This window comes from Elephantulus edwardii, unplaced genomic scaffold (assembly GCF_000299155.1).
Source record: "Elephantulus edwardii isolate Elephantulus edwardi_28Jun2011 unplaced genomic scaffold, EleEdw1.0 scaffold00161, whole genome shotgun sequence".
In the NCBI taxonomy this organism is placed as follows: domain Eukaryota; kingdom Metazoa; phylum Chordata; class Mammalia; order Macroscelidea; family Macroscelididae; genus Elephantulus; species Elephantulus edwardii.
The window spans coordinates 1,471,838-1,497,350 of NW_006399911.1; the positions used below are offsets into that span (position 1 = coordinate 1,471,838).

At 48.2% G+C, this 25,513-nt stretch overlaps 1 protein-coding gene across 1 annotated transcript in view; it reads left to right on the plus strand.

The window, feature by feature from the left end:
* The window catches only part of PRKAG2 (protein kinase, AMP-activated, gamma 2 non-catalytic subunit), a 409,636-nt gene that overhangs the window by 142,043 nt on the left and 242,080 nt on the right, over positions 1-25,513 (plus strand). The window contains exons 2-3 of the mRNA XM_006895189.1: positions 869-937; positions 7,013-7,292. Of these exons, the coding sequence (XP_006895251.1) occupies positions 869-937; positions 7,013-7,292 (349 nt within the window). The remainder of the gene's footprint in view (positions 1-868; positions 938-7,012; positions 7,293-25,513) is intronic.

Below are 25,513 nucleotides of genomic sequence, written 5' to 3' on the forward strand. Positions count from 1 at the left end.
CCCAGGTCAGCACTTACCTCCGTGGTCCAGGAGCTGTTGCCCTGGTGATAGGAGGCTCCAGGCTTCAGATGAGGGTGTGGCTTGCAGCCTCCACTTGTTCGTTCACGGCTAATGTGGTTTGGGGTTAATGGGAGCCGAGGTTGTCCCAGACAGTGCGCCTCATGCAGTTACCACGTGTCTGTCACTGGAGGCTTGCATGCTGCCGTGATGCAGAGGGTTAGTGGGATGCACAGGGCATGACAGCCGGAAATGCTTTGGAGGACAAGCTGTCCACCAAAGAGCAAGCCTGCGCACAAGGAGGCAGCCAGGGCTCCATCTGAGGTGGGTGGGAAGTGAGGGCTAGAAAGATGAAGGAGCGGGTCTCCAGACATGAAGTCTGCCTCGGTGGGGGGTGGCTGAGGGTAAAGGGTGACTGTGATGGCAGCCTGTGGCCCTGCTGGCTTTCCTTTCTCCCATGGGCCACACATGAGCACAGGGGTTGCTGGTGGTTCACAGAGCTGTCGCCCCATCCCTCCTTGCCCGCACACACAGGCCCTTGTCAGCGAATCCCCGCATACCCCAAGATGGACCTTCCTCTCTCTCCTGCCATCCTCTCCTTTGCGTCTTCTTTTCATGGCCACTTCCCGTTCATTCTCCTCCCTGGGTTGGAGGGGTGGGGCGGCCACCACTGGAAGTGGGACTCGGCATTCCGGACAGGACAGTGGAGAGGGCAGGGCTGTTAGAAGAGGGACTGACGCTTGCTCACCGTCCCTGCACCTCATTCACCTCACTGCCCCCAAGAAGGAGCACACACACACGTAGAGGCCTTTGGAGCCCCTGGGTGGAGGCCACGTGTGACCATCACTGACTAGTGTTCTCTACATCCTAGGACCTGAGCTCCTTCGCCATGCCGCACCTGGATGGAGACCTGGACAACGCAGAAAAGCCTTCTCGAAAGGTAAGCTCTCCAAGAGCCCCCTGGAATGCCACCCACTCTGGTCACTGTGCAGGCCCAGCCCTCCCCACACCTGCTGCCCCATCTGAGAGCGCCTTCAGCTTTGCTCTTGGTTCTCTTTCTCCTTCTGAACCCATCTCATCAGGTAGAAGCCCCACACTGAGCAATAGCGTAGCCTGAACACTGAGGGCCAAGTAGCAAAGAGGGTGACTGGCTCGAAGGCTATGAGCTTGTGCATCTGCAGTCTTCACTTAAAGATACAAGTTCCTGGAGCTGGATAGTTCCTTAAACCCCCTTTTCAGCCCCTTTTTTCACCTGGGCTTAGTCCTCCTGCCCTGATGACATTAATTAATCTCTCTTCCAATAGGAACTAGTCTCTCCACAAGGCACTTGGCTGTGCTGGCTTCAGTAACTCAGAGAAAGCGTGAGAGGGCAGAGAGGGGTTAAAAGCTGCTTTGGGAGGGGGAGGTGGCCACGCAAGGAGCAAGAAAAGGTACAAAGGCTGCCTAGGGTGGTGAGCTCCCCTGCCCACTCTGAGAATCCTGTCATGGGGATCAGAGGGGGGTACTGCTGGTAGCAAGCCAGGTAAGTGGGGAGCAGGCCGGTCTTAGAGTAGAAGTACAGAGTAAGGCTCTCGGGAATCCCAACAAGACTAAGCCAGGATTATGCTGGATTAGGCCAATCTAGTCCCTAAGCGTCTATAATTGCATCCGATTGAATCAACAAATTGGTTTAGACTGATGAGACCAAATTGGCTCTTCTCCGACTGGTCCTGTGAGAGCAATCCTTTTAGTGGTGATTATTGACCCAGCTAGAAATGGCCAGCAGAGGGCACTGTGGTCATGGCATCCAGAGCTTCCCAGCCCAGCAGGGGATACATGGAGGTCTGTGTGGGGCAACAGTCTGATAGGATCCTGGCTGTACGAATCAGATGCTGCCACAAAAATGCTTTCTTACACAAGTGAGCACTGAAGTCAGATCTCAGGCTGAGGAAAGACACACAGAACTGCTCTGGCTGAGCCCGGGCCAGTAGAGCTGGAGTTTCACTCAATCCATTCCTGACTTCAATATAAAGCTCTTGTGACTAGACAAAAACACACCACTGTACTGTCAACCAAAAGGCACGCAGTTAAAACCCACCAGCTGCTCCAAGGGAGGCTGGGCAATCTCCTCCTGTGTGATTTACTGCCCGTGAAAACCCACTGGAGGGTCAATTATGAGTTGGTTCTGACTCGATGGCAAACAACAATTCAGCATTGACTTAAAACGTTGGTGGTATTGGCAGTGGTGGTGGGAAAGTCTAGGATGCGGGTCTTACCCTCCGCCCATGTTAGGAGAGGAGATGTAAACTCACAGAAGAAGCTGTGTTAGCATCAGCCAGCACGTGGCTTAGCTTCTGGTTCCACCTCTTAGAAGCACATGTATGACCTAAACCCCATGCTCTAGGCCAGCACCTTCTCTGGCTCCTGTAACACTCTGTGCGAGATGGTGAGGGAGAGGCTAAGGAATCTTCCAGAATAATCTTTTTTAGGTAAGTTTGGCTGCGCCATTTCCTTGCACAAGACTTCCATGAGAAAAGACGCATTCCTCAACACAGAGCACAGTGCCTGTCTATAATTCAGCCCTGTCCTCTCTTCCATCCATACCAAGTGTCTGCTGATACAGAACTCATGGGATGAAAGGTGGTCATTACGTGCCATAACTGTAGGAAATACTGCACTCCTCATCTTGACACCCTGGGAAATCAGGTCTAGCCTCCTCATTTTATAGGTGAGGAAACAGGCTCAGATGGTAAAACTGGAGCCAGTAGTTGACTTGGCTCTGAATCTCTGCAGTCCTAGCTGTCCCCCGTTGCAGGGTGCGTAGTCTACTTCTCATTTGTACTGTTCCCCAGACATTTCCTCAGAATTCCACCTCAACTGTATGCACATTCTGCCCATCAATGGGAAAGCCATTAAAATTTATTCTTTATTATTGTTAGTATACGTGTGTGTGTGTGTGTGTGTTTATTAATAACTCACACCGATTCGACAACAGTCCATGGCCAATTCACATGTGTAGTTCAGTGCCATCCAGTACCTTCTTAAAAATCACACATAGTTGTGTGACTTTTCACAACTTCTTTTTCTGAGATAAACTCACTGCCCCCTAGGTGTCTGTCTACCTTTCAAATTGCTGTTGGCAGTTGAATCTCAGATAGATAGACTAAAACCCACAGGAAACCTGTCAGAGAAGGGAAATACAAATATTTCCCATTATAATAAATGACAGAAAAGTATTAAGATGGTGTACTGTCAGGATGGAAAAGTAAGGAGACTGGAAAAACAGGGCAGTCTTAATGTTTCTCTGTAGCTTCCTAAAGAATACAGTCTTTTGAGGCAGAAGTTATTTATTAGTGAAGCTAAATGGTGTGGTTTTCAGAAGGCTTTGGGGATGTTTTTGTTAAGATTTAAATGATATCTCAGGGCTGTGGGTTTAGGGATTGGATTCATTCAGTGTCTGTTGGTTCCAGAGGGTCTGGATTCTATGAGAATTTTAAATTCTGGTCTGCATTCTCTCCCGTGTTGTCAGGATTCTCCTGTAAAATCTTTGATCACAATGTTCAGTACTGCTTGCTGGATATCAACCAGTGCTAGTTTCATATTTGCATCTAGGCACACATTCCACATCCTCCTCCTGTCTCTGGTTCTCCTTCCTCTGTCACTCCTGGCAAAGAGGAGTTCCGTTTGGGATTCGCAAAAGCATCAGGAAGCCTGAGTCCCATAGATAGGTGACACTATGACTTCATTGGGTGCAGAGTGGAAATGATTTTCACAAAATGGTTACAAAGGGGGAAAGTTTAATATTTTGATTTGAGTAAAGGTTGACAAAACATATTGTTTTTTGCCAATTCATGTACGTTTTGTTCCATAGTCTCAGTTACAATATACAGTGTATCATTCATTCCATATTGTCTTACCCTTCGCTCATCTTAATAAATGCTTGTTATGTGTTTTTTTTTTACTGCTCCTTTGTAGTAAGAGGAACTGCCATCTATTGTTTTATAACCCCCAGCACAAGGAAGGAAGTAACAAGGGTGCAGGCTCAGTGAAGAATTGGCAGACAGAGGTCAGCCCTGTGGTGGTTAATGGTACTAAAGGAGGGAGTGTATCCGTCACCGGCTGTGAGTTCAGAGGTGGGGTGGCCCCTCCACTGGTGGAAGCGCTTACTTCCATCTGGTCCCCACACAACACCTGCAGCAGGATGACCCAGGACGCCACACCACTATGTGGTCTTGAAGGCATGGCTTCAGCACTCTGCTGGTCATGAACCAAGGTTCTTCAGTGCTTCCAGGGCCTGTGAGGTGGCAGTTAAAGTACCGAGCTGCCCTCTGGTAGGCCTTGTGCTTGCCACTCGGGCGTCATGGTTCTCTCCGGCTGCTGGACGAGAGACCCTGGCTTCAGAGGCCTTCTCTGCAAAGGGCAGTTAAGTTTATCAAGTAGAAGGAGAGAAACAGCTTCACAGAGATTGGAGGGTCACTGTGCGCTTGGCACCGAGCTGCTGCTCACATGTGAATTCTCATTTGACCTCAGCAGCCCTCTGCAGTGAGGACATGTTTATAGGTGAGACAGCTGAAGCCAAGAGTGATGTGGTAGCAAACCTTGGGAGCACGCAGGGAGGGGCGGAGCTGAGCAGAATTCAGGCACGTCCATCCCAGAGCTCATGGTCTCCAGTCCTTTGAGCAGTCGCATACATGTATGGCACAAGGTTGGACAGGTTCTATCTAAGTCTGTGAACCTTGCCTCAAAATTCTAGGGTTCACTCCTCAAAAAGGTAAACATAGAATTACCATGTGATCCAGCAATTCTCCGCCTGAGCATATACCCTAAAGAATTGAATATCATATCAATGATATAGTATTCAGTTTTATACCGCTATGATCATTACTAGACTAATAGCCAAAGGTGGAAAGAACTATCAAGTGGATGTATCTGAAGGCACAAAATTCTGTGCAGACACACTCTGAAGTAATTTAAAAAATAAAAATTAAACCTACTGCTGTTGTGTTGATTCCAACTTGTGGTGACCTCGTGGGTCTCCTAGGCTGTAAATCTTAATAGGAGGAGACTGGGAGCAGCTGGTGGGTTCAAACTGCTGACCTTTGAGTGAACAACTCAACACTCAACCTGTGCGAGCCCAGCTCCCATCATGGAGCATCACTCAGCCATAAAGAGAAGTGAAGTCGTGCTGCTTCTGTGGCGTGGAAGAACCGTGAGAACGCTGTGCTGAGAGAAAGGACAGATCTGAGAGGATTCTGTTGTTGTTGTTGTTATGTGCCGTCCAGTCGTTTGCGACTCATAGCGACCCTATGTACAATAGCCCTAAACCCTGCTCTATCCTGTGCCAATCACATTGCCTCTGACAAACCCATCCAGATTACCCCAGTCACCGAATCAATCCACCTCATAGAGGGTCTTTCCTTCTTGCGCCGTCCCTCCACCCTACCAAGCATGATGTCCCTCTCCAAGGACCTGTCCCTCCTTGCAGCATGCCCAAAGTATGTCAGACGTATCCCCAGAATCCTTGCCTCCAAGAAGCAGCCTGGTTTAACACTCTCCAAGATGAATCTGTTTGTTTTCCTGGCAGTCCATGGTACAGTCAATAATCTTCTCCAGCACCACAGCTCAAAGGCATCAATTCTCCTTCTATCCTCCTTAGTCATTGTCCAACTCTCTGACGCATAACAAGTGATAGCAAAAGACCAGGGCCTATATCAGGCGGACCTTAGTCTCCAGAGAGACACCGCTGCTCTTGAGTACTTTAGAGAGGTCCCTAACAGCCGACTTTCCCATCGCAGTATGTCTTTTGATTTCTTGGCTGCTGGTGCCAAGAGTGTTGACTGTGGATCTGAGCAAGCAAACTGAAGCTGTGAACAATCTCAATCTCTTCGCCATCCATCCTGATGCTGTCAATTGGTCCAGTGGTGATTCTACTTAGATGAAATATCCATCAGTGCCGTCGAGTCAGAACTGACTCTAAGCTGACCCTCCAGTGGATCTTGTGAGGCTGTAGCTCTCACGGGAGGTGACAGCTCGTCCTTGCTCAGAGCCCCTAATGATTCAAATGAGCAGAGAGGCGCCACCTTGTGTTAGCAACGCAGCTCAGCTCCGTACTGACTATGCTTCCAGAACTCCTTTCGTGAAATACCCAGAGTAGGCAAATGTATTGGGATTACAGTTTATTAGTGGTTACTAGTGTGGGGGAGTGAAACTGCTTCAGGGGAATAGAGGGTCTATTTGGACTGATGAAAAACTTTTGGAAATAGTTGGGTACAATCTCCATGCGATTAACTGCCTCTGAGGGTCAGCTGTGGGTCAGTGGTGAACAATGTTTGCACAATGTGGTGACTGTAATTCATGTCACCAAACTGCACATTTCAAGATGGTTAAAATGGCAAAAATTGTGCACATTGTGCCACAATACCTTTTTTAAGGAAAAAAAAACACCCAAACAAATGTGAATTCCAATAATTTTTCAACACATGCCTATGGTTGCAGTTGCTTTCAAGGAAGTGAGGTCTTGGCATGTTGGTTTCACCCTGACCTTCCTCTCATCCAGAACCTGAGCCTCAGGGAAGAAACCCCCATTAACTCCTCGCTCTGAAGTCCCTCAGAAAAGAGCTTCAGCCCTGCTGCCTTCTAGTTCACAGAGAGATGTTCCTCCTTCTCTGAGGTGGGGCAGGGGAACAAATTCCAGGGCGACCAAAGCTTGAGAAGGTCAGCAGTGAGGACTGGAGATGGACAGGCCAGGAAACAATACAGATAGGTTAAAGGAGTAGGATGCGTGGTTTTGAGCTGCCCTTTTCTACTTCCCACTCCATATTCTCCTTTTCACCTTGCTGGAATCCCTTTGTAGAAGACTGGCTAAGGTTAACCCTGGCTCTGTGGGACAAGGTGGCTGGTCAACCTACAGATGGCTCATCCTGGGCAGGGAACTGTAAGAAGCCTCTCCTCTTGAGGGACTCTTGGCTGGTTGGTGTGATGGTGGCAGGTCCAGGAGGACAGAGCTCAGAACTCCTCTGCTTGTCTCTCCCTGCAGGTGGACAGCCCTCTCACCTCAGGCAGCCCCTCCAAGGGCTTCTTCTCCAGAGGGCCCCAGCACCGGCCCTCCAGCCCCGTGTCTGCCCCCGTGAGGCCCAAGACCAGCCCTGGCTCTCCCAGGACAGTGTTCCCGTTCTCCTACCAGGAGTCGCCTCCTCGCTCCCCACGCCGGATGAGCTTCAGTGGCATCTTCCGCTCGTCGTCCAAGGAGTCATCCCCGAGCTCCAACCCCTCTACCTCGCCTGGGGGCATCCGGTTCTTCTCCCGCTCCAAAAAAAGTAAGCACTGATGCTATTTTTTTTCTCGTGGGTACTGGGCTATGGGGAGCCATCTCTATGTGTGTCAAGTGGCCAGTGGTGCCCACTTGGGACCCAGGGGCTGGTGGTGACTTAGTGGTGACTGTGTGGAGGGTATGTGAGTCTGCCTTTCCCTTTGAGAACGGAGCCTTTCAGAGTGTGCTTGACGTCTTCCTCCTGTACTAACTGACCTCTTGTCAGAGGCTCATCCATCCTCAAGTGGTCACTATAAATGCCCTGTGAGACCAGAAAGGATGGCCAAGTGAAGCCTGTCCCCTTCTGAAAATCAATGGTGCCAAGAAACTAAGGTGAGGCCCACTCACCGGGGCCAGAGGACCTAGACTTTGCCCTAGTCACCTGCTCTGTTCTGTCGTTCTTTGTGGTTTGGAACTTGAAGGTTGAAGTCTACATGTTTCTCTTGACTTTGTCCATTCCACAACGAATGGACCTGGAGTTGATTTGCTGGAGAAGGAATCATAACAGGAAAGGTGTACAATTAAAGACAGAACAATTGTGTGTGGTGGGGGTGGCTTGTTTAACAAGTCCCCAAAGGGGCAGTGCTTTCTCACACCTCACTTCTCATATTCTCGACGTCATTTACGTGATAGGCATCATAAGAGCCTCAATCGTTTATGTGATAGGCATCCTAAGATCCTCAAATGTTTCTTCAGTACAGCACTTACGAGGAGAGAACATTTGTCCTGATTCCCCTCTGCCATTTTTGTCTCTTTAAAGGTGACACTGTGTGCATGTACCAATGACCATAGAACTAGGTCAGTGAGGAAAGGCCTGACTAAACTGTGGATGGGCAGCTGGGGTGTGGGGGACAAGTGGGAATAGAGTGGTGAGCCTGTTAATACCATGGAGGTTTCTGAGGGCAACAAGGGGCAATAAGAAGCCATGTCTGGGGGCTGGAGAGAGCTGGCAGTAAGGAGGCAGGATGCAGACTGACCCAGAGAAGGTTAGCCCTGTAGATCATGAGGCAGACGAGCTTCCAGGACCTCAGTGAGAACAGTAAATCAATAAATAAACAATGTGGACATGTCACGAATGTCGAAGCCAGAAATACCCAAGACCCTCCATAGAGGGGGGGCAGCACTGGACCGATCCGAGCACCTCCCTCTGCTGGCATCCATTCCTTCATTTCTACAGGCAGGAGGGACTCCATGTGCATGGAGAATAGAGCCCAGGCCTCTTTTCCTTCCGTATGAATCAGTGAGGATGACTGTGGGGCTGGAACACCTCCTGGCCTGTTCTATATGCACCTGACTGGATATTTTCATTGCTCATACACTTTTCTTTAAGTCTATGTGTTTTCACCCATGAAGCTTTTCTTCTCCCCATTTACCTTCCATAAATAGTTTCTAGAAACTGAGCCTCAAAGTACTTGTGAGAAGAAAGGGAAGCAAGCCTGATCCGAGACCATGGGCTTTATGGCCTCCCTTGATCACATTCAGAGATGAGGGCCAGAAGAAGCCTCTGTCCAAGGAGCTGGCCTTACCCTGCTTAGTTGGCCTTGACCCAGGTACTTTGCCCCTGTCTCCAGATCAGGGTCCCAAACACCCTCTGAGTCACCCCTGGGTTGTTTAGGGGCTCCAGGAATGGTGTGAAGCTCAGGACACACAGGTGGGTGGGTCAGATTGGAGCAGGCTGTGAGGTGCTGGAGGTAGGGAGGAACTCTAGAGGGGTAAAGTGGTGTAAACCCGGTGAGGTGGAAATGGGCATGGAGTCACCACCCCTGGTGATGGTGCCTGGGCTCACCGCAGCCTTCAGTCACCTCCTCGACATTTGGTGCTGCCCGCTGCCCTGCTTAATCAGATCTTTCAAGATCAATTGGTCAATCACTTCAGTTTCTTAAAGTGTTTCTCCATCACTTCAATTTCTTAAAGTATTTCTCCATTTTATTGTCTTGACATTATTTCTGGATTTTCTTCTCTTTAACTGTTTTCTTTTAGTACTTGCCAGACTTGTAGATACATACAGTTGGATGGGGATATGAAGGAACAGTTTAAGGAGAGAAATACACAGGATGATTTAGAGCATATATATATCTGTGTTTTTAAAGCTCACCGCCTGTCGGTTTGTTGCACTGTGCTGGCCTTCATGTTGCTGTGATGCTGGGAAATCTGTGCTATTAGATATTCAGGACCAGTCATTGTGGACAGGCTACAGCAGAGCTTTCTGGCTAAGATATACTTGGATGAAAGGCCTCGTGTCCTGTTTCCAAACTCCAGCCAATGACACTTCTGTGGGTCACATTGTCACATTAGCAGCATTTATGAAGATGGCGCCGGACGGACAGCGTTCCGATCTTTTATGCATAAGGTCACCATCAGTCAAAGCCAATTCGACAGAAACTAACAATAACTTCTAAAGGGAAAGTGGACTGCAGTTCCAGGGACTACTTCTGAGTAAAGGACCAGGAATGAATGTGAGAAGCCAAAAGAAACTTGTTTTGTATCACAGGGTTCAAATGTTTTGAGATATGCATTTATTGGTAATGAAACAGAACACATATAAAAACTTGTCAGGAGTCTATACCCTCTTTGAGGAGTGACTGGGTTTGTCAGGGATGCCCGGGACAGCTGAGCCAGGTCCAGGGCTGGGAGGGGCATCTGGAATGTGGCAGCAATGCTGAGAAGGCGATTGTGCAAGTAAGCATGTGAAGGGGATGGGATCTGGTAGATCTGAAGTTCCCCACTTCTGCCACTAGGTGGAGCCAGAGCTGAAGTGTCCGAATGGAAGAGGCTCTGTCTGCACTGGGGGTTGTGGCTTTGAAGGGACAAGTCTTGGAATAATCCAAATGATGCAAACTGTGCCTTTGCTCTAGGGGCTGCTGTGTACAGGAAGAGGACACCACCACCCCCCGCTGGGCACACTTGAGTCCATTAGATTACCCTCACCATTCTTTAAGGAGGCAAAGATTAAGGAAGAAAGATAGGGGAAATAGCCAAGCCAGGCATCCATCCATTTTTCTCACCCTGAGGAGGGCGAAGTGGTCCTCACTCTCATGCTGGCTGTCAGCACAGTCCAAGACCTGGCTAATTCCAAGTGACATGCTGAGGAGCTCGAGGACAAGGTCGGGGCTTGAGAGAGAGATGTGGAAACCCAGGGTCCACTGGGAAAAGTTTTGGATGCCTGGAGGCAGGGCAGGTGTGCATGACCTCACAGCTCTGTGCCCCAGAGCCCCAGTGTATGCTCAAGAATGTGGCAGGACCCTGTCCTAACCCCCAGAGTCCACCTTGGAGCCCTGCCTCTGTGCTTTCAAGCTTAATGGTTGTAAATTGTTCCCCCCCCGCCCCCCAGGAGTAATACAGACTGCTACTAACAATGCTGAGACCTTAGGACTTCCAACACCATGTTACTCCCATTTCTCCTGCAGGGCTCTGTCCAGGATGCACTGGGGCTCAGCTACCCACCTCTTTACCATAGACTTGGGCGTGGCATGGGCTGTCGATGTTGAAGGGGCTGGAATCTCAGCTGCCTGGGAGGCAGTTTTTCTCTGTTCGCGGTTTTAGAAGGTCCTTCAGAAAGTATCCAATTGGTCTATCCACTGAAGTGATGACTACTTCTCCACTATCTCCACTAAAGCCTGGGGGTGGGGTGGGGGAGTGTACTGAATACAACAGACTAGCCTTGTACTGTGGACTTTTTTTTTTAAAATTTCTTGTGTGTACCATCAAATTGGATCTGACTGTACAGGAGGAGATTGTCCCTCCTTTTCTAGCAGAGCATCTGGTGGATTTGAACCGCGTAGCTCTGGGATTGCAGTGCAGCTTCTTGCCACTAGGCCACCAGAACTCCCTGTGCTGTGGACTCTGTGGTGAGGGTTCTTGGGACCATGGGGCGCCTGGCTCGCAGAGCAACTGCCCGTGTTGCTGCTCCTAAGCCAGAGAGCTCAGCTCTTTGACTCTCCCCAAAGGACGCCAGCCGCCTCAGCCCTTGGCCACTCAAGTGAGAAGTTACGGCATCTGTGTTCATGAGCTGCCTGCTGTACTTGCACTTAGGTTCTGCCTGGCTGGGAACGTCACTGGACTCTTTCCCATTTGATTTTTCAGTTGTGTTTGGTGTAAGACTAGCTTGGAGAGCAGTGACGTACCTTTTCTCCCCTCATACTTGAAAATCTGTTTCTGGATCGAGATACTAGAGTATGTCTTGTTCACCTTGCCCTAGAATGATGTCACAAAATTGAGCTTGAGAGCAGTGCTGTCGGGCTGCGTGGAGGATCTTTATGACGAGCCCCTCCAGCCTTCTGTGTCCAGTATGATGTTGTTGTGTACCATCGAGTCAGAACTGACCTATTGCTGACCCTCGAGAGGGTTTTCAGAGGCAGTTAGTGCACAGGGGAAGATTGCCCATCCTTCTCCCGTGAAGCACCTGGTGGATTTGAATTGCTTGCCTTCTTGGGATTGCAGTGCAGTTTCTTACCACAAGGCCACTTGAACTCTGTGTCCAGTATAGGATGCCACAAAGACATTTCCCAGTGCCCAAGACTCCTGGGAGAAATTTCCTATCTGGTCTTGGTACTAAAAATAGCTGTCCTTCTGAGCAGCTCAATTAATTTTGTCTAGACTGAACAATAACCACATAGCAGCTGGTGTGACAGCCAAGTGTTCCCTTTATATCATCTGCTAAAAACCTTGGAACCCCGTCTGTCAGAGGGATGTTAGGGATTGCATTTCTGGTGCTAGTTCTGATTCCATATTTGATCATCATCCTTTCACTTCCCACCTTTCACTTCATGTTTTTAAAACCAACTAGACAGTCTACTGGGGGAAATTGGGGGTGTCACCGGGGTTCAAAGAAGAGCTGTACTGCTGGAACTCAGGAAGAGACAGAGCCACACTGGAGACCTCTATGACTGGGCTCATGTATCTTTTCTGTGAGCTCAGATGATTCCTCATTTTTATTTCTTTCTACTTAATAGTATAAATATCTCATGACAGATCTCCAAGTGGCCTAATCAGGACCCCAAAGCAGTCTTTGTAGCTGGGGTGTGGGGGGCATGGTCATGTAGCAGAGACAGAAGCCTCAGCAGCCCATTTCAGAGGTCCTGCAGGTGACCCAAGGAGTGACTCTCACATTGTGCCCCCTCATGACCCTGCATTTGTACTGATGTAGGGGCACCCCATCCCCACTTTCACAGTATCCTCATGCTGTGTTCAGCATTAAGTATGAACCGACTTCCAGCCTCATGCCTTGCTGTTCACTGCTCAGCAGAGGCCAGCACCATGATTCACTGTTTTCAGGGTCCTGCCTTAAGGTGCTGCCCATTTCACCTCAGTTTTTGTCCATATCCTCCTTTTCTGCCTGATAAGATGTGGATTAAGTGATAAATGCAAAGCCTAAAGTTTTAGTGAGCTCTGGTGGCTTAGTGGTATGGAGTTGCATTGCCAGCCCGAAAGCACACAGTTCAAATCCACCAGCTGCTTAGTCGGAGAAAGATGGGTACTTTCCTTCTGTACAGTTTGCTGCTGTTTAAAATCTGCTGGTAGATCAACTATGAGTCGGTTCCAACTCGACACGGAACAATACGGTTTTAGTAGCACCGCAGACAATGCTTACATGCTGGTTAAATCTTGATATGTGTTATTATTAGAGGGAAAGGAGAATGATACAAATTCCATTTTCATTTTAAAAGAGAAAGTAAAAGTCTTTAAATGCCAAAGAACAAGAAAGGGAGAACAGAGAGAAGCTTACACTTCTAGATTCTTTAATTGGTCCTGGAGCTAAGCTAGTACTTGACTGGTGTCCTTTGCCAGGGAAGTCAAGCAAACTTTGATTCTAAAGGGATTTTAGCCTTTAAGGGTTTTATTTGTGTAGCTACAGCAGTTCTTCACTAGTTACTACATTACTAGCCCACAGGAAACTCACTGCAAGTGAATCCAAGCATGTGGCAAAGGCCACTGGGATTTTTAACTCCTCTCAGCCTACTTCTAGTAGCAGCAAACCTACTTCCCAGGATGATCAGGACCCACTATCCTGACCAAGTCATAACCATATTTTGACCTTTCATTCTGATAGTTGGAGAAATTACAGCTCAGTGACTGTAGTCAGCCTGTCATGTTTTTTGTTTTTTGGTTGTGTTTTGTTTTGTTTTTAAATAAAGTTTCTTTGAAACACAGAAATTTGCTTATTTCTGGGTAGTTTTTGTATGTCATGCCAAAATTGACTGTAACAGAGACCACATGCCCATCATGTCTGAAATGTTGACCTGGTTAATCTGACTCTAGTACCTAAAGAAGTCGAAGTGGCTCTAAGGCCATAGATGTTTCCAATACAGTGGATCATTATTGCTAGAAGAGTTTTTATGGTTGATTTTAGGATTGTCTTACCTTTGGAGATGACATGTTATGTGAACTGAATTTTTATTAAGAGTAAAAAATTCATGTTGTACAATCAGCAAGGCATAACTGCAGAATGTTTTCATTTTGACTACCACACTTTGCTCCCTAATAGTTGTTAATAACTGTATAAATTCTTTTTTAAATTGGCTCTCATTCACTCACTTACACAAATCTTCCCCTCTTCCCTCCAACTTCAGTCCCTCATTCATGTCCTGTATCAACTTGTCAGTTGTACGTTAAGTATGATCATCCTTTTCATGACAAGTTTATGTAATTATGTTTTTGCTATTTTACTGTAGTTGAAATTGAGGCATAAAAAAAGGCCATAGAGCCCATAACTAGGACTAGGATTCGAGCTCAGAGAACCTACCTCCAGAGTCTGCTCTTTTACTCCAGTGCAGACACTGTGCAGTGACTGGGAAATGGGGGCTAAGCCCTTGGACTGATGATAAACTTCAATGCTAGTTGTCTTAACTTGGACCCACTGTACCTGTTGAGGAAGCATCTCCTTCCCATTAAAGTGTCAGAACATGTTTCTCTCTGAGAAGTGTACTTGTGCCTACTATGCTACAAATAACACGCTTGTGAAAAAGAGAAGTCTGTGAAAGAGAGGAAGACTCTCGATAAGGTGGGGAGACCCAGAGATGCAGCAGTGCGCATGAGCATGGCGGAGCCCATGATGGTGGCACAGGGTAGGTCAGGGTTCCCATCTGTTCACAGGCTCGCTATGAGTCACTGTGGGTCACAGGCAACTCCATGGCACATAACTACAACAACAATATGCATTAGAGAACTGGACAGTGACTAAGGATGACAGAAGAAGAATCAATGCCTTTGAGTTGTGGTGCTGGAAAAGAGTCTTGAACATACCATGGACCACCAAGAAAACAAATTGGTCTGTCTTGGAGAAGGTGAAACCAAGTTTCTCCTTGGAGGCTAGGATTTTGAAGCTCCATCTCACGTACTTTGGACACATGACCAGGAGAGACGGGTCCTTGGAGAAGGACAGGGCAGGCTTCAGAGCTGATATAGGGTCACTGTGAGTTGCAGGTGACTTGACGGCACACAACAACAACAACCACCCTGTAGAAAGAGATACGTGTGACCTAATCCCTTGCCCTGCCTTTGGTATGCAGTGAGACATGATTTCCAGTGCCATTGGTCCTTCAGTGACCCGGAAGACATAAACCAGCACCCAAAGATGGCAGAACAGGAAGGAAGAAAGGCAGCCCTTGTGGATTTCATCACTGAACAGTCTCTGCGTCAGAAACCATCTGCCACCACCTTCTCGTCATTCTCGATAATAAGATTCTCTTTTTTTAGCCCTTTCTATGTATTATTTTTCTATCACTTATTGCCAAAGAGCCTAAAGTAATTTAAACACCTCCTTGTCCCCAGGTAAGCCATGAATGACTCATCTGGTGGCAACCAAGGCAATAACCTGAGCATTCAAGCTCAGTGCGCGGACAGACTTTAATTCCCCCTGTATGCTGTGAATGAAAAGGAGGGTGAGGGCTGTTGGAGGGGTGTGAGTGAAGGGAGAGATACACCATGTGATGGTCAGGGGACTCCCTTTGATAAGGCCACCAGATTAAAGCCAAGGAGCAAGCTGTAGAGGTCTAGAGTCTAAGTTCACATTTATAACCTTGTGGTACACCTCAATCCCTAGCTTCCCCCCCCTTTCCAAAGATCATCCTGAAAGAAGGAAATAAGCAAGCATGGCTATTGAGGTAGGTTTTGGCTAGCACAGATAATCCGGGAGGTTGGACTATATGAAGAGAAATGTGGCATCAGGATCGGGGAAAGACTCATCAACTATCTGCGTTATGCAGATGACACAACACTGCTTGCTGCAACTGAGGAGGGCCTGAAGTGCTCACTGCAGAAAGTCAAGGACTGTAGCCTTAAATATGGTTTGAAGCTCAACATCAAAGAAAACAAAGATTCTCACCACTGGGCCGTTTGGCAGCATCATGACAGACAATGAAGAGATTGAGATTGTTAAGAGCTGCAGTTTGCTTGGCTCCACAATCCACACTCTTGGTACCAGCAGCCAGGAAGTTAAAAGGTGAATTGCACTGGGAAAGTCTACTGTCAGAGATCCCTCTAAAGTATTGAAGAGTAATAATGTTAGTTTGGAGACTAAGGTGTGACTGGTTCAGACCATAGTCTTTGCAATTACCTGCTATGCATCAGAATGCTGGGCAATGACCAGGGTTGATAGAAGATTTGAAGCCTTTGAGTGGTGGTGCTGGAGAAGAATATGAAATACACCATAGGCAGCTGGGAGAACAGGTTCATCCTAGAGAGGGTTAAACCAGACTGTTCTTGGAAGCAAGGATTCTGAAGCTCTGTCTGACATACTTTGTACTTGTTGCAAGGAGGGACTGCTCCTTGAAGAGGGACGTCATGCTTGGGAGGGTGGAGGGACAGCACAAGAGAGGAAGACCCTCAATGAGATGGATTGATTCAGTGAGTGGGGAAGGTGTGTCAGAGACAATGAGATTGGCACAGGATAGAGCTGGATATAGGACTGTTGTACATATGGTCACTATGAGTTGCAAACAACGCAACGGCACATAACAACAACAACAACAACAAGAAGCTAGGCCTAAACTAGCTCCAAGGAGCTTGGGTGATCTAGTGGTAGGAAGCTGTGCTGCAATCTAGAAGGCATGCGATTCGAGAAAAAAAAAAAGGAAGAAGAAAAAAAAAAAGAAAGAAACCACCAGCTGCTTAGTGGGAGAAGGAGGGGCAGTTTCCTCCAGTGGGATTTATTGCCTCTGAAAACCTACCGGAGGGTCAGCTATGGGTCAGTTCTGACTTGATGGTACACAACAACAAAAAGAAGATAGGCCTAGTTTATAGACAGTTGTGCTGCTAACCCAAAAGTGGTACCTCTCTGGTAGTTCAAATCCACCAGTGGCTCCATGGGAGAACGGGCAGTCTCCTCCCTTGGGGTTGATAGCCTCTGATAACCTGCTGAGGGTCAGCTCTGAGTCAGTTCTGACTCAACACCCCTAAGTTTGGCTTTCTTTTGAAGTTAAACCTGAGTTTTCCCTTCTAGAATTTCACATTTTCTATATTCTCTTTATATCATCCCTCTTGTTGTTATGTGCTCTCAAGCTGCTTGCGACTCAGTGACTCTGTGTACTCAGAACCCTGGTCTATGAGAGCCAGTCTCACTGTTTCTGACACACCTGCCTCCATTACTCCAGTCACTGAGTCAAGCTGTCTCATCTGGGATCTTCCTCTCCTGCTCTGCCCTTCCACCTTTCCAAGCATGACGTCCTTCTCCAAGGATTGGACCCTTCAGGCCACATGCCCAGAATACATGAGATGGAGCTTCCAAATCCTTCCCTCCAAGGAGCAGCCTGGTTTCACTCTCTCTAGAACTCAAAGATTTGTTTGTTCTCTTGGCAGTCCATTGTATGGTCAATATTCTTTTCTAGCACCACAACTAAAAGGTATCCTTATTCATTGTCCAGCTCTCTTATGCAGAGCAAGTAATTGTGAAGACTGTGGCCTGAATCAGACGTATCTAGATTAATCATGTTGCTCTTTAGCAGTGTGGAGAGGTCCCTGACAGCAGACTTTCCCAATACAATTTTTTTTGTATTTCCTGGCTACTGGCACCAAGAGTGTTGATTGTGGAGCCAAGCAAGCTGAAGCTGTTAACAACCTCAATCTCTTCTCCATCTATCATGATGCTACCAATTAGCCCAGTGATGAGATCTTTATTTTCTTGAGCTTTCCTCAAGAGTTCCTTTAAAATATTTTTTCTCAACTTAGTCAAACTAGTGTTGGATGAGTTAAAAGGCGTGGAGGGATAAGTGTTGCTGCTACCTCTGTGCATTTATTTTCTTGAGAGAGGTCACAGACCTGAAACCACACAACAGGAAACAGAAAGTAAATTTTAAATCTTTCCCACATCAAGACAAGATTAATTTAATAATTATTACCTCTCACCTTTATATTCCGACTGTGTCTTTCAGTCTGATTTTACATGTAGGAAAAGGCTGAGGTGAGAGAGTAGATAGATTTAGGGCAGTTGGCGCTACCATCTGTGGGAACATCTTGGACCATTGCCGCTTTGTGGCCAAATGACCACTGGAGGGCGATAGAGCTGAGTGAACTGAGCCTCCCACGGGATGATGCAGGCCCACTGTGTCTGTGGGGTCTATTTCAGCCTGGGAATGTTCACTTTCAGGCACTTTTCCAAAACAGGTGAAAGCTGATGGGCTAGAGAAATCTCATAACTGACCAGCCGGCCTCGTCTTCTGGGGGGAAGGAGGTTCTTCACAAACACATTGCTTCCCTGGAGTTCTGAGAGCCACTCTGAGCTGGACCTTAGGCAATGGGCGAAGCATGCTGAGGGACAGCTGGAAATCTCTCTCTTTCTCTCTCATTGCCTTCAAGTCAGTTCCAACTCACAGCTGACCCCCTGGCTGACCCCCTGGGTTTCCCAGGCTCCCATGGAGCACTGGGTAAATTCAGACCTTCAGAGAAGTAAAGCCCTTGGATTAGCAGTAGCCCAGCTCTGTCAGGAGTGAAAACCTAAGGGGTGAAGCACTATGAAGAAAACATAGAGTCAAAGAAGAGGTGACTGGGAGGGTACTGTTTTATGTGGGAAGGTCATCAGAACTAAGCTCCAAACAATAGGAAGACAGCTGACCAGTAAGTGAAATGGTTCTGGGAACTTTCTGTCTCCTTGCCTCTGTGGGCTCCTGGATCTCAGCACCCCATTCCTTCCCCTCCTTCACAGATTGACACCAGCTTTGGGGAAAGGCACTGGTAAAAGCATTCAAACTAAGAGGTCGTATAAAAGTTAAAGGCTCTGTGTGCCAAAACTTATAGCAGAGAAGGGATTTTTAGCATCAGAGGAAACGGATACTTTTCTGGAAGCTGTTGAAGGGAAGCAACCCCAGTCCCATAGAGGGAAGGTTCTCAGAGAGCAAGATGATGGTGTTGTGGCAGACTGGCCCCAACAGGAGCCTGGCTCACTGGGAAGCCTCCACCGCAGTGGCTCTGCTGACAGAAGACTGAACTGCTCTGCATTTGGACTTTCTCTCTGTCCTGTTAGAAGAAAGGAGTTGGAAATGGCTGAACTGGACAACCAGCAACTCTAATTATAGGGAATGCTGCCATTGGCGTCTAGTGGCTCCTGCAGCCCAGTGACAGTGCCGTGAGAAGAATCCGTGACGGCTGTGGTTTCATTGCTCTGGACCATGGTCCCCACAAAGTAAAAGATGCATTTTATGTAGCAACCCAATGTAGGCCCAGATACAACTAAATGCATTTTTCAAGAAGCAACGTTTACCCTGGACTGTGTATTCATTTTTTTTTTTTTTATCCTATCCTGGTTCAGTTTAAAAACATGCTTTATCTGACCCATAGACATGATTTCCCAGCCAGGGCGTAATTGCTGTTTGGAAAGCCCTACCATTGATGGTCAGAGACTAGGGTGGTAGGTTTCGAGGGTCTGGTGGTGGAACCCTGGGACAGAGAGAAGGACTGGATTCGAGCCCCGTGCGAAATGGTAAGACATTCAATGCAGAGACTTCACAGGCTCGCTCACACCCCTGGTGGGGGGCATATGGACTTTGAACTCCGAAAATGAATTCCACCTTCTCCATTTGCAGTAAAATTAAAAGATGGCTTCTGCCACAGATGGCTCTGGCCCTGCGTTGGGCGGCTGCCTCTCAGCTCTTCAGACTCACCCTCTAGTGTCTCTGGGTCGTCAGCAGATGCTGTTAGGCACGCTGTTCGAAATGTGAACGAGCTTTCTGAGAGGTTTATTGAACTTGTAAAACTCTTGCTCCTTTCACACTCCTGCAGCACTGCACCAGGGACAGCTCTTCCTTTATATCCCAGCAACTCGAGTTTACTTTGCAAATAAAAGTCTGTTTCCCCATAAAATGCCCAAGGTTTTGTGCTCTGTGTGGAGGAATGAACTCTGCTTTTAAGAATTTAATTTGGAGTCTCCGAGTGTTTCGTATCCACGCCAAGGGCTTTCCAGGGCCAAGTAGCTGCCTGCTCCAACTTGTTCCCGAAGAACGACGCCAGGCAGTTAGACAGCTCGTGAATGTCAATGGGAACCATTGTGCCTAAATTTAGAGCCGCGTCAAAGAAATCAGGGTCAGCCCTGAGTCATTCCTGCCATCTAGATCTGAGGTCTGACCTCCATGCTGGCCACTCTGCAGTTCTCCTGCACATGGTCTCCTCAGATACCGAGAAGATGGAGACGACTCTAGGTATTTCAGACAGGTGGCGATTAATGCGAAGACTATCTTTTAAATTATATGCTTAGGTGGTTATAAAAAAGAGCTGAGAAGGGAAACAGGCTTCTGGGAGGCAACCCAAAACCAAGTAACAAAAACTTGCCACCAGCCTGGGTGGAATAGACAGGAGGGAGAGTAAACTCCAGGCCGAGCTGTTGGTCTCTGTGGCCAGGGCTGCAGCCAGACATGCCACCCAGGGGTGCCAGGGCCTTCTCCTGCCCTTAGGGACACCCTGAGAGGGAACCCTGGTGAGACAACTGCTGGGTTCAGCCACGCAGGTGCCCAGGAACAGCTAGCAACACCATGTACCTGGGAACCATGTAGATACCTTGAGTATCCCCAGATTCTTGTCCAGAGTGCACCTCACATTACAAGGAGGGGAACTTTCTCCTTTAGTGTAACTGACGCAGGATTTTCAGGAAGCCCTTGGTGGTACCCACACTATAGAGAGCTGTAGGTCTAGAAAGACCCTTGCTGTTGTCCGTCCGCTCTTCCCATGAGTTACGCCGTGGGGTATGTACTGTTTGAATGGCTCTGTGTTTCAGAAGAGCCACAGGGAGCACAAGCATAGTGCAGAGAGGCAGGAAGCCCAGTGGGGTGGTTGCTGTTGTTGTTGTTGTTGTTGTTAGATGCTCTTGAGTCGGGTGTGACGCATAGTGACTGTGAACAAAAGACCTGAACCCTGTCCTATCCTGTGCCAACCTCATCGTCTCTGATACAGGTGAGTCTATTGCTGCAGTCACTGGTCAGTTCATCTCATTGGGGGGTCTCCATCTCTTTTGCTGACCCTCCATCTTTCCAGATATGATGTCCATGTCTAAAATATGTGAGATGAAGTTTTGTCACCCTTGCCCACAAGGAGCACTCTGGCTGGACCTTCTCCAAGACCTGTCTGCTTGTTCTTTTGGCAGTCCATGGGATATTCAGTACTCATCCTTACTCATTTTCCAGCTCTCTGACGCGTAGCAGGTGATTGAGAAGACCATGGCCTGAATCAGGGTGTTAGGTACCATTAAATCTGTTCTGACTCAGCAACCCTGTTCACCACAGAACTAAATATTTACGCCGATCTGGGTCCTCCTCACAGTTGTTCCTGTGTTTGACCCCATCGTTGCAGCCCTTGAGTAAGTTCCACCTCATTGGAGGGCCTTCCGCTTTGTCATTCACCCTCTGGCTCGTCACCAGGGTGCTGCTCACCCTGGAATGACCAGCTGCTCCAAGGGACAAAGATGGGCTGTCAGGAGTCGATTCCAATGCAGTGGCAATGTGTTCACGTTTTTTTCTACTTTACCAGACATGACGCCCTCCTCCAGCGGCTGGTCCCTCCTGATAGCTCATCTGAAGTAGGAGAGAGAAAGTTTTGCCATCTTCACTTCTGAGGACATTTGGGCTTCACTTCTGACAGTCTGTGGTCAGTTCTTCTTTACTTATTATCCAGCCTTCCCGTGCCCGGGAAGTGATTCAGGAAATCTCAAGGGACGTCTTAGCTTTTCAGTACGTTAAAGAGGTCTTTTGCCGCGGGTCTGTCCAACGTGATGTTGTTGTTAGTTGCCGCCGAGTTGAAGACAATTCATAAAGACTCCGTAAAGAACAGGTCAGTACCCTGCTCTGTCCTGCGCCACTGTTACGCTCTCTGCAATGCCCACACTCATTGCTGTAGTGACTGTGTCAATCCGTCTCATTGTATCACATATATAACAACATACAGTCAGATGCTAAACTGTGTGATGTGGTTAGGAGGTGGTGTTACCCAAAGAGGCTGGCAAAGGGCTTGGACCCTGGAGCCCCGTGAGGGGATGCTGTGTTCATAACCTTGAAAATTACTCTGTTCCAGCAAAGCCTTTTAAAAGAGAAGCTAATATGTTTTTCCTGTAAAAGGACTGGTAATAATTAGTTTACGCTTCTTGAGTTGAATGGTCTCTGTCAAAACACATTATTAAGAACATTTAAATAAACAGGCAGTTCCAATAAATCTTTATTTGTAATACAAGGCAGCTAGTAGGTTTTGGCCAGTGGAATATAATTTGCTGACTTTTGTTTTAAAATCTAAATCTAATCACATCATACTCTTTTCTACCTTTCAAGGCCTGAGTAAAAAATCTCACCTGGGCGTCAGTCACACATGGTCTGGCTTCATCTCCTAGCATATCCTTCCAGCCCTGAACACTGCTGAGTCTCTTAACAAGCTAAGTAGGGCCTTTGTAGGTACCTGGCTCAAGGTAATGGATACCCTGTAGCCTGGTTCCTCTGCATGGTGATAGACATTGTACTATGCACACGGCACAAGGAAAAAGTTGGTCTCCTGGCCCCTGGGAGCGCTGCCACAGATCAGCCTCAGCCCTTAGCCCTCTGTGGACGTTGTCAGCTAAGGAACCCAAGCAAGTTCCTGCACCTTGCCGAGTTGGCCTACATTCAGTCATTGATGAGTGTGAACACAAAGGCCTAACCCCTTTCCCTATCTCAGACCCCTCTGAAGGATCAGAACCTCCCATAGGGCAGGCTGGGTTCTCAGTGGTTCTGCACAGCTTCTATGTCCTCTCCACCCCCTTTCCCCTCTGTGGCATGAAGATGTCCCGAGGGTGCTCACGCTGATCCCCACCCCAGGGCCTGTTTCTCAGGCACCATCATCATCCCTCAGATACCACACTCAGGTCTCTGTCCAGTGTTCCTTTATCACAGTGGCACTATGTTCAGAAGAATCGAGGGAGGCAGCAGAATGTGAATTCAGCCTTGGATGGCAGATGAGCACTAATTAAATGCAGGGGCTGGGAAAAGGCAGGAAAGTGGGGGAGATGTGAGCCAGGGCCCAGCTTCCCTTGGGGTTGCTCACATAGGCTAGAGGAAATGCCCTAAATCCCCCAATGTCCCCAGACTCTCTAGTCTCCATGGACATGGGTAATGAAGATTTGCTCTGCCCACCTCTGACATGGCAGCAGTGTTGAGAGGCCCTGCTGCCTGGCTGCAGGCGTGTTGTCCCATCCCCAGGCTTCCCCTGAGCAGCCCTCTCTCTCCCTAGGCTCTGTGGGAGAGTCCCTGCACCTGGGCCTGAGCCTCTGAATCATAGCAGCTGGTGAGGTCTGAATCTTGGGGTTGACTCATCCTGCCTGCCCGCAGAGAAAGGAAAAGTATGCGTGGCATCCAAGTTTCCTGAAAAGTTCAGCCAACACATTGCAGAGCTATGTAGCCTGGCACCATGAGAAATTCATGGAGCACGCCTGCTAGGGGGCACCACAGGACGTCCCTGACAGGAAGACAGGCGTTCTTTCCAGAAGAGTCTCTTGCCCTCAGGAACTGGTAGCTTTCTAGAGCCCCGGGCCTGCACACTGGCATTTTCCACCCAATGGAGATGATAAAAAGAGATGAGTGTAAGATGACTGATGAGTGTAAGAACTTGGGCTTGAATTTTTTGGTGGTGTTGAATCACCTCTGGTTTCAGTCTAGATCAGGAATCATCCAGTGAGGGGTTCATTCTCCCCCCTCTCTCCTGGTGAGCTCCAGCAGCCCCTGGCCCCTCCTGGGGCTCTGAGCTCCCCAGGACCACTTGCTGATCTTGCAGAAGAAGCTCTGTGGTCTTTCCAAGCACAGAGTGTATAGGTTAGCACAGTGGGTAGGGGCCCTTCCAGGGAGGCCATGCCTTGGGTGTGTAAGGCTTCCGGCCACTCAAGGGTAGTCTTGCTGTTTTATTTCAGTTGGTCCTCTTAGAAACCCCATGGAATGGGCACAGCCGGTACCACAATGTGGAAGAGCAAACTACCTTGTTTACCAGTGTACCAAGGTTATGCCAAGGTTCCCTGGGTGGCTCAAACGGCTAAGCGCTCATCTAGTAACTGAAAGGTTGACAGTTTGAACTCCCCCAGAAGCATCTTTGGCAAGAGGTCCAGTGATGCATTTCAGGAAAGCTGCAGCCCTGAAAATCTTGCATGCATAGGGCTGCCATGTATCCCAAATGACTTGATCACAACTAAAAAGAACAGATTTCTTGGTGTGACCTACGTATTTAAAATATTCTTATCCATTGTCTGGAGTCCCTGGGTCCAAGCTGTTAACATACTTGGCGTCTTCTAGTGGAAAGGCTAGAGTTTTGAGTCCACCCAGCAGTGCCTTGGAGGAAAGGCCTGGCAGTGTCCTTTTAAAAAGTCAACCAGTGGACACACTGTGGGACACAGTTCTCCCCTCACACATGGGGTCTCCATGAGCTGGAATCAGCTCGACAGCAGCTGGTACAGGTGCCGAGCATTGTGCTGCCAACCCAGAAGTACAATAGAAATCCAGCAGGTGCTGCACGGGAGAAAGCTGGGCAGTCACTGCCCATGTGATTCACTGCCTCTGAAAACCCACGGGAGGGGCAGCTGTTGAGTCGGTTCCCACTGGGTGGTACTTGATAACAACAATGAAGGAGCCAGGAAATTAAAAGATGAATTGCATTAGGTAAATCTGCTTTCAAGGACCTGTCCAGAGTACTGAGAAGCAACGATGTCAGTCTAGAGACGAAGGTGTGCCTGATCCAGGCCATGGTCTTTGCAATTACTTGCTATACATCAGAGAGCTGGACAATGACTAAGGATGACAGAATCGATGCCTTCGAATTGTGGTGCTGGAGAAGAGTCTTGAGCATACCATGGACTGCCAGAAAAACAAATCAGTCTGTCCTGGAGAGAGTGAAACCAAGTTTCTTCTTTGAGGCTAGGATTTTGAAGCTCCGTCTCATATGCTTTGGGTACGTGGCCAGGAGGGACAGGTCCTTGGAGAAGGACATCACACTCAGAAGGGTGGAGGGACAGCGCAGGAGAGGAAGACCCCAGATGAGATGGATTAATGCAGTAACTGGGACAGTGAGAGCTGGCGTGTCAGAGTCAGACTGGCTCAGGACAGGGCAAGCTTCAGAACTGTTGTAAATATAGGGTCGATATGTGTAGCAGGCAACTCAGCGGCACATAACAACAACAACAAAGAGAAGGGAGCTCTGGTGTGTAGTCTGTATGGGGGTGTTGAAAGGCTAACCTAAAAGCCAGGCCTCTGGCAGTTCAAATCCACAGGAAGTTCTGAGGGAGAATGATGAGCAATATCTTCCCGTGTGACTTACAGCCTCCAACAGCCTGCCGGACACTCAGCTATGAGTTCATTCCAACACAACAGCAGTGAGGGGGTTTTCAGGGTCGGTTTTGGGGTGGAATTTTATTGTTGGTGTTTTTCTGGTGTGTGTGTGTGTGGTGTTTTTTTTTTTGTTTGTTTGGTTGTTTGGTTGGTTTTCTTACTAAAAAGGAGTAGATCAAAGGCAAAGTCCACCTAAGGCCACTTCTAAAATTTCTAAAGCAATGGTTTCCTGATTATCAGCATGCCCAGGGTCTCTTGTAGGAGCCCCATCTGATGAATGCCTGGACGAGGAAGGGCCAGGTGCTGCCAGCTCTCCCCTTGCCCTGGGCTCTGGACATCACCATCTCATTTTGTATCTCATTTTGACCTTTCTAATAATAGAACTTGGGATACTCACAGTCTCTACATGATAGAGGGCTCTGATGGCTGAGAGGCTAAGGAGTTGCTCTGCCAGCCTAAAGGCATACATGTGAATCTACCA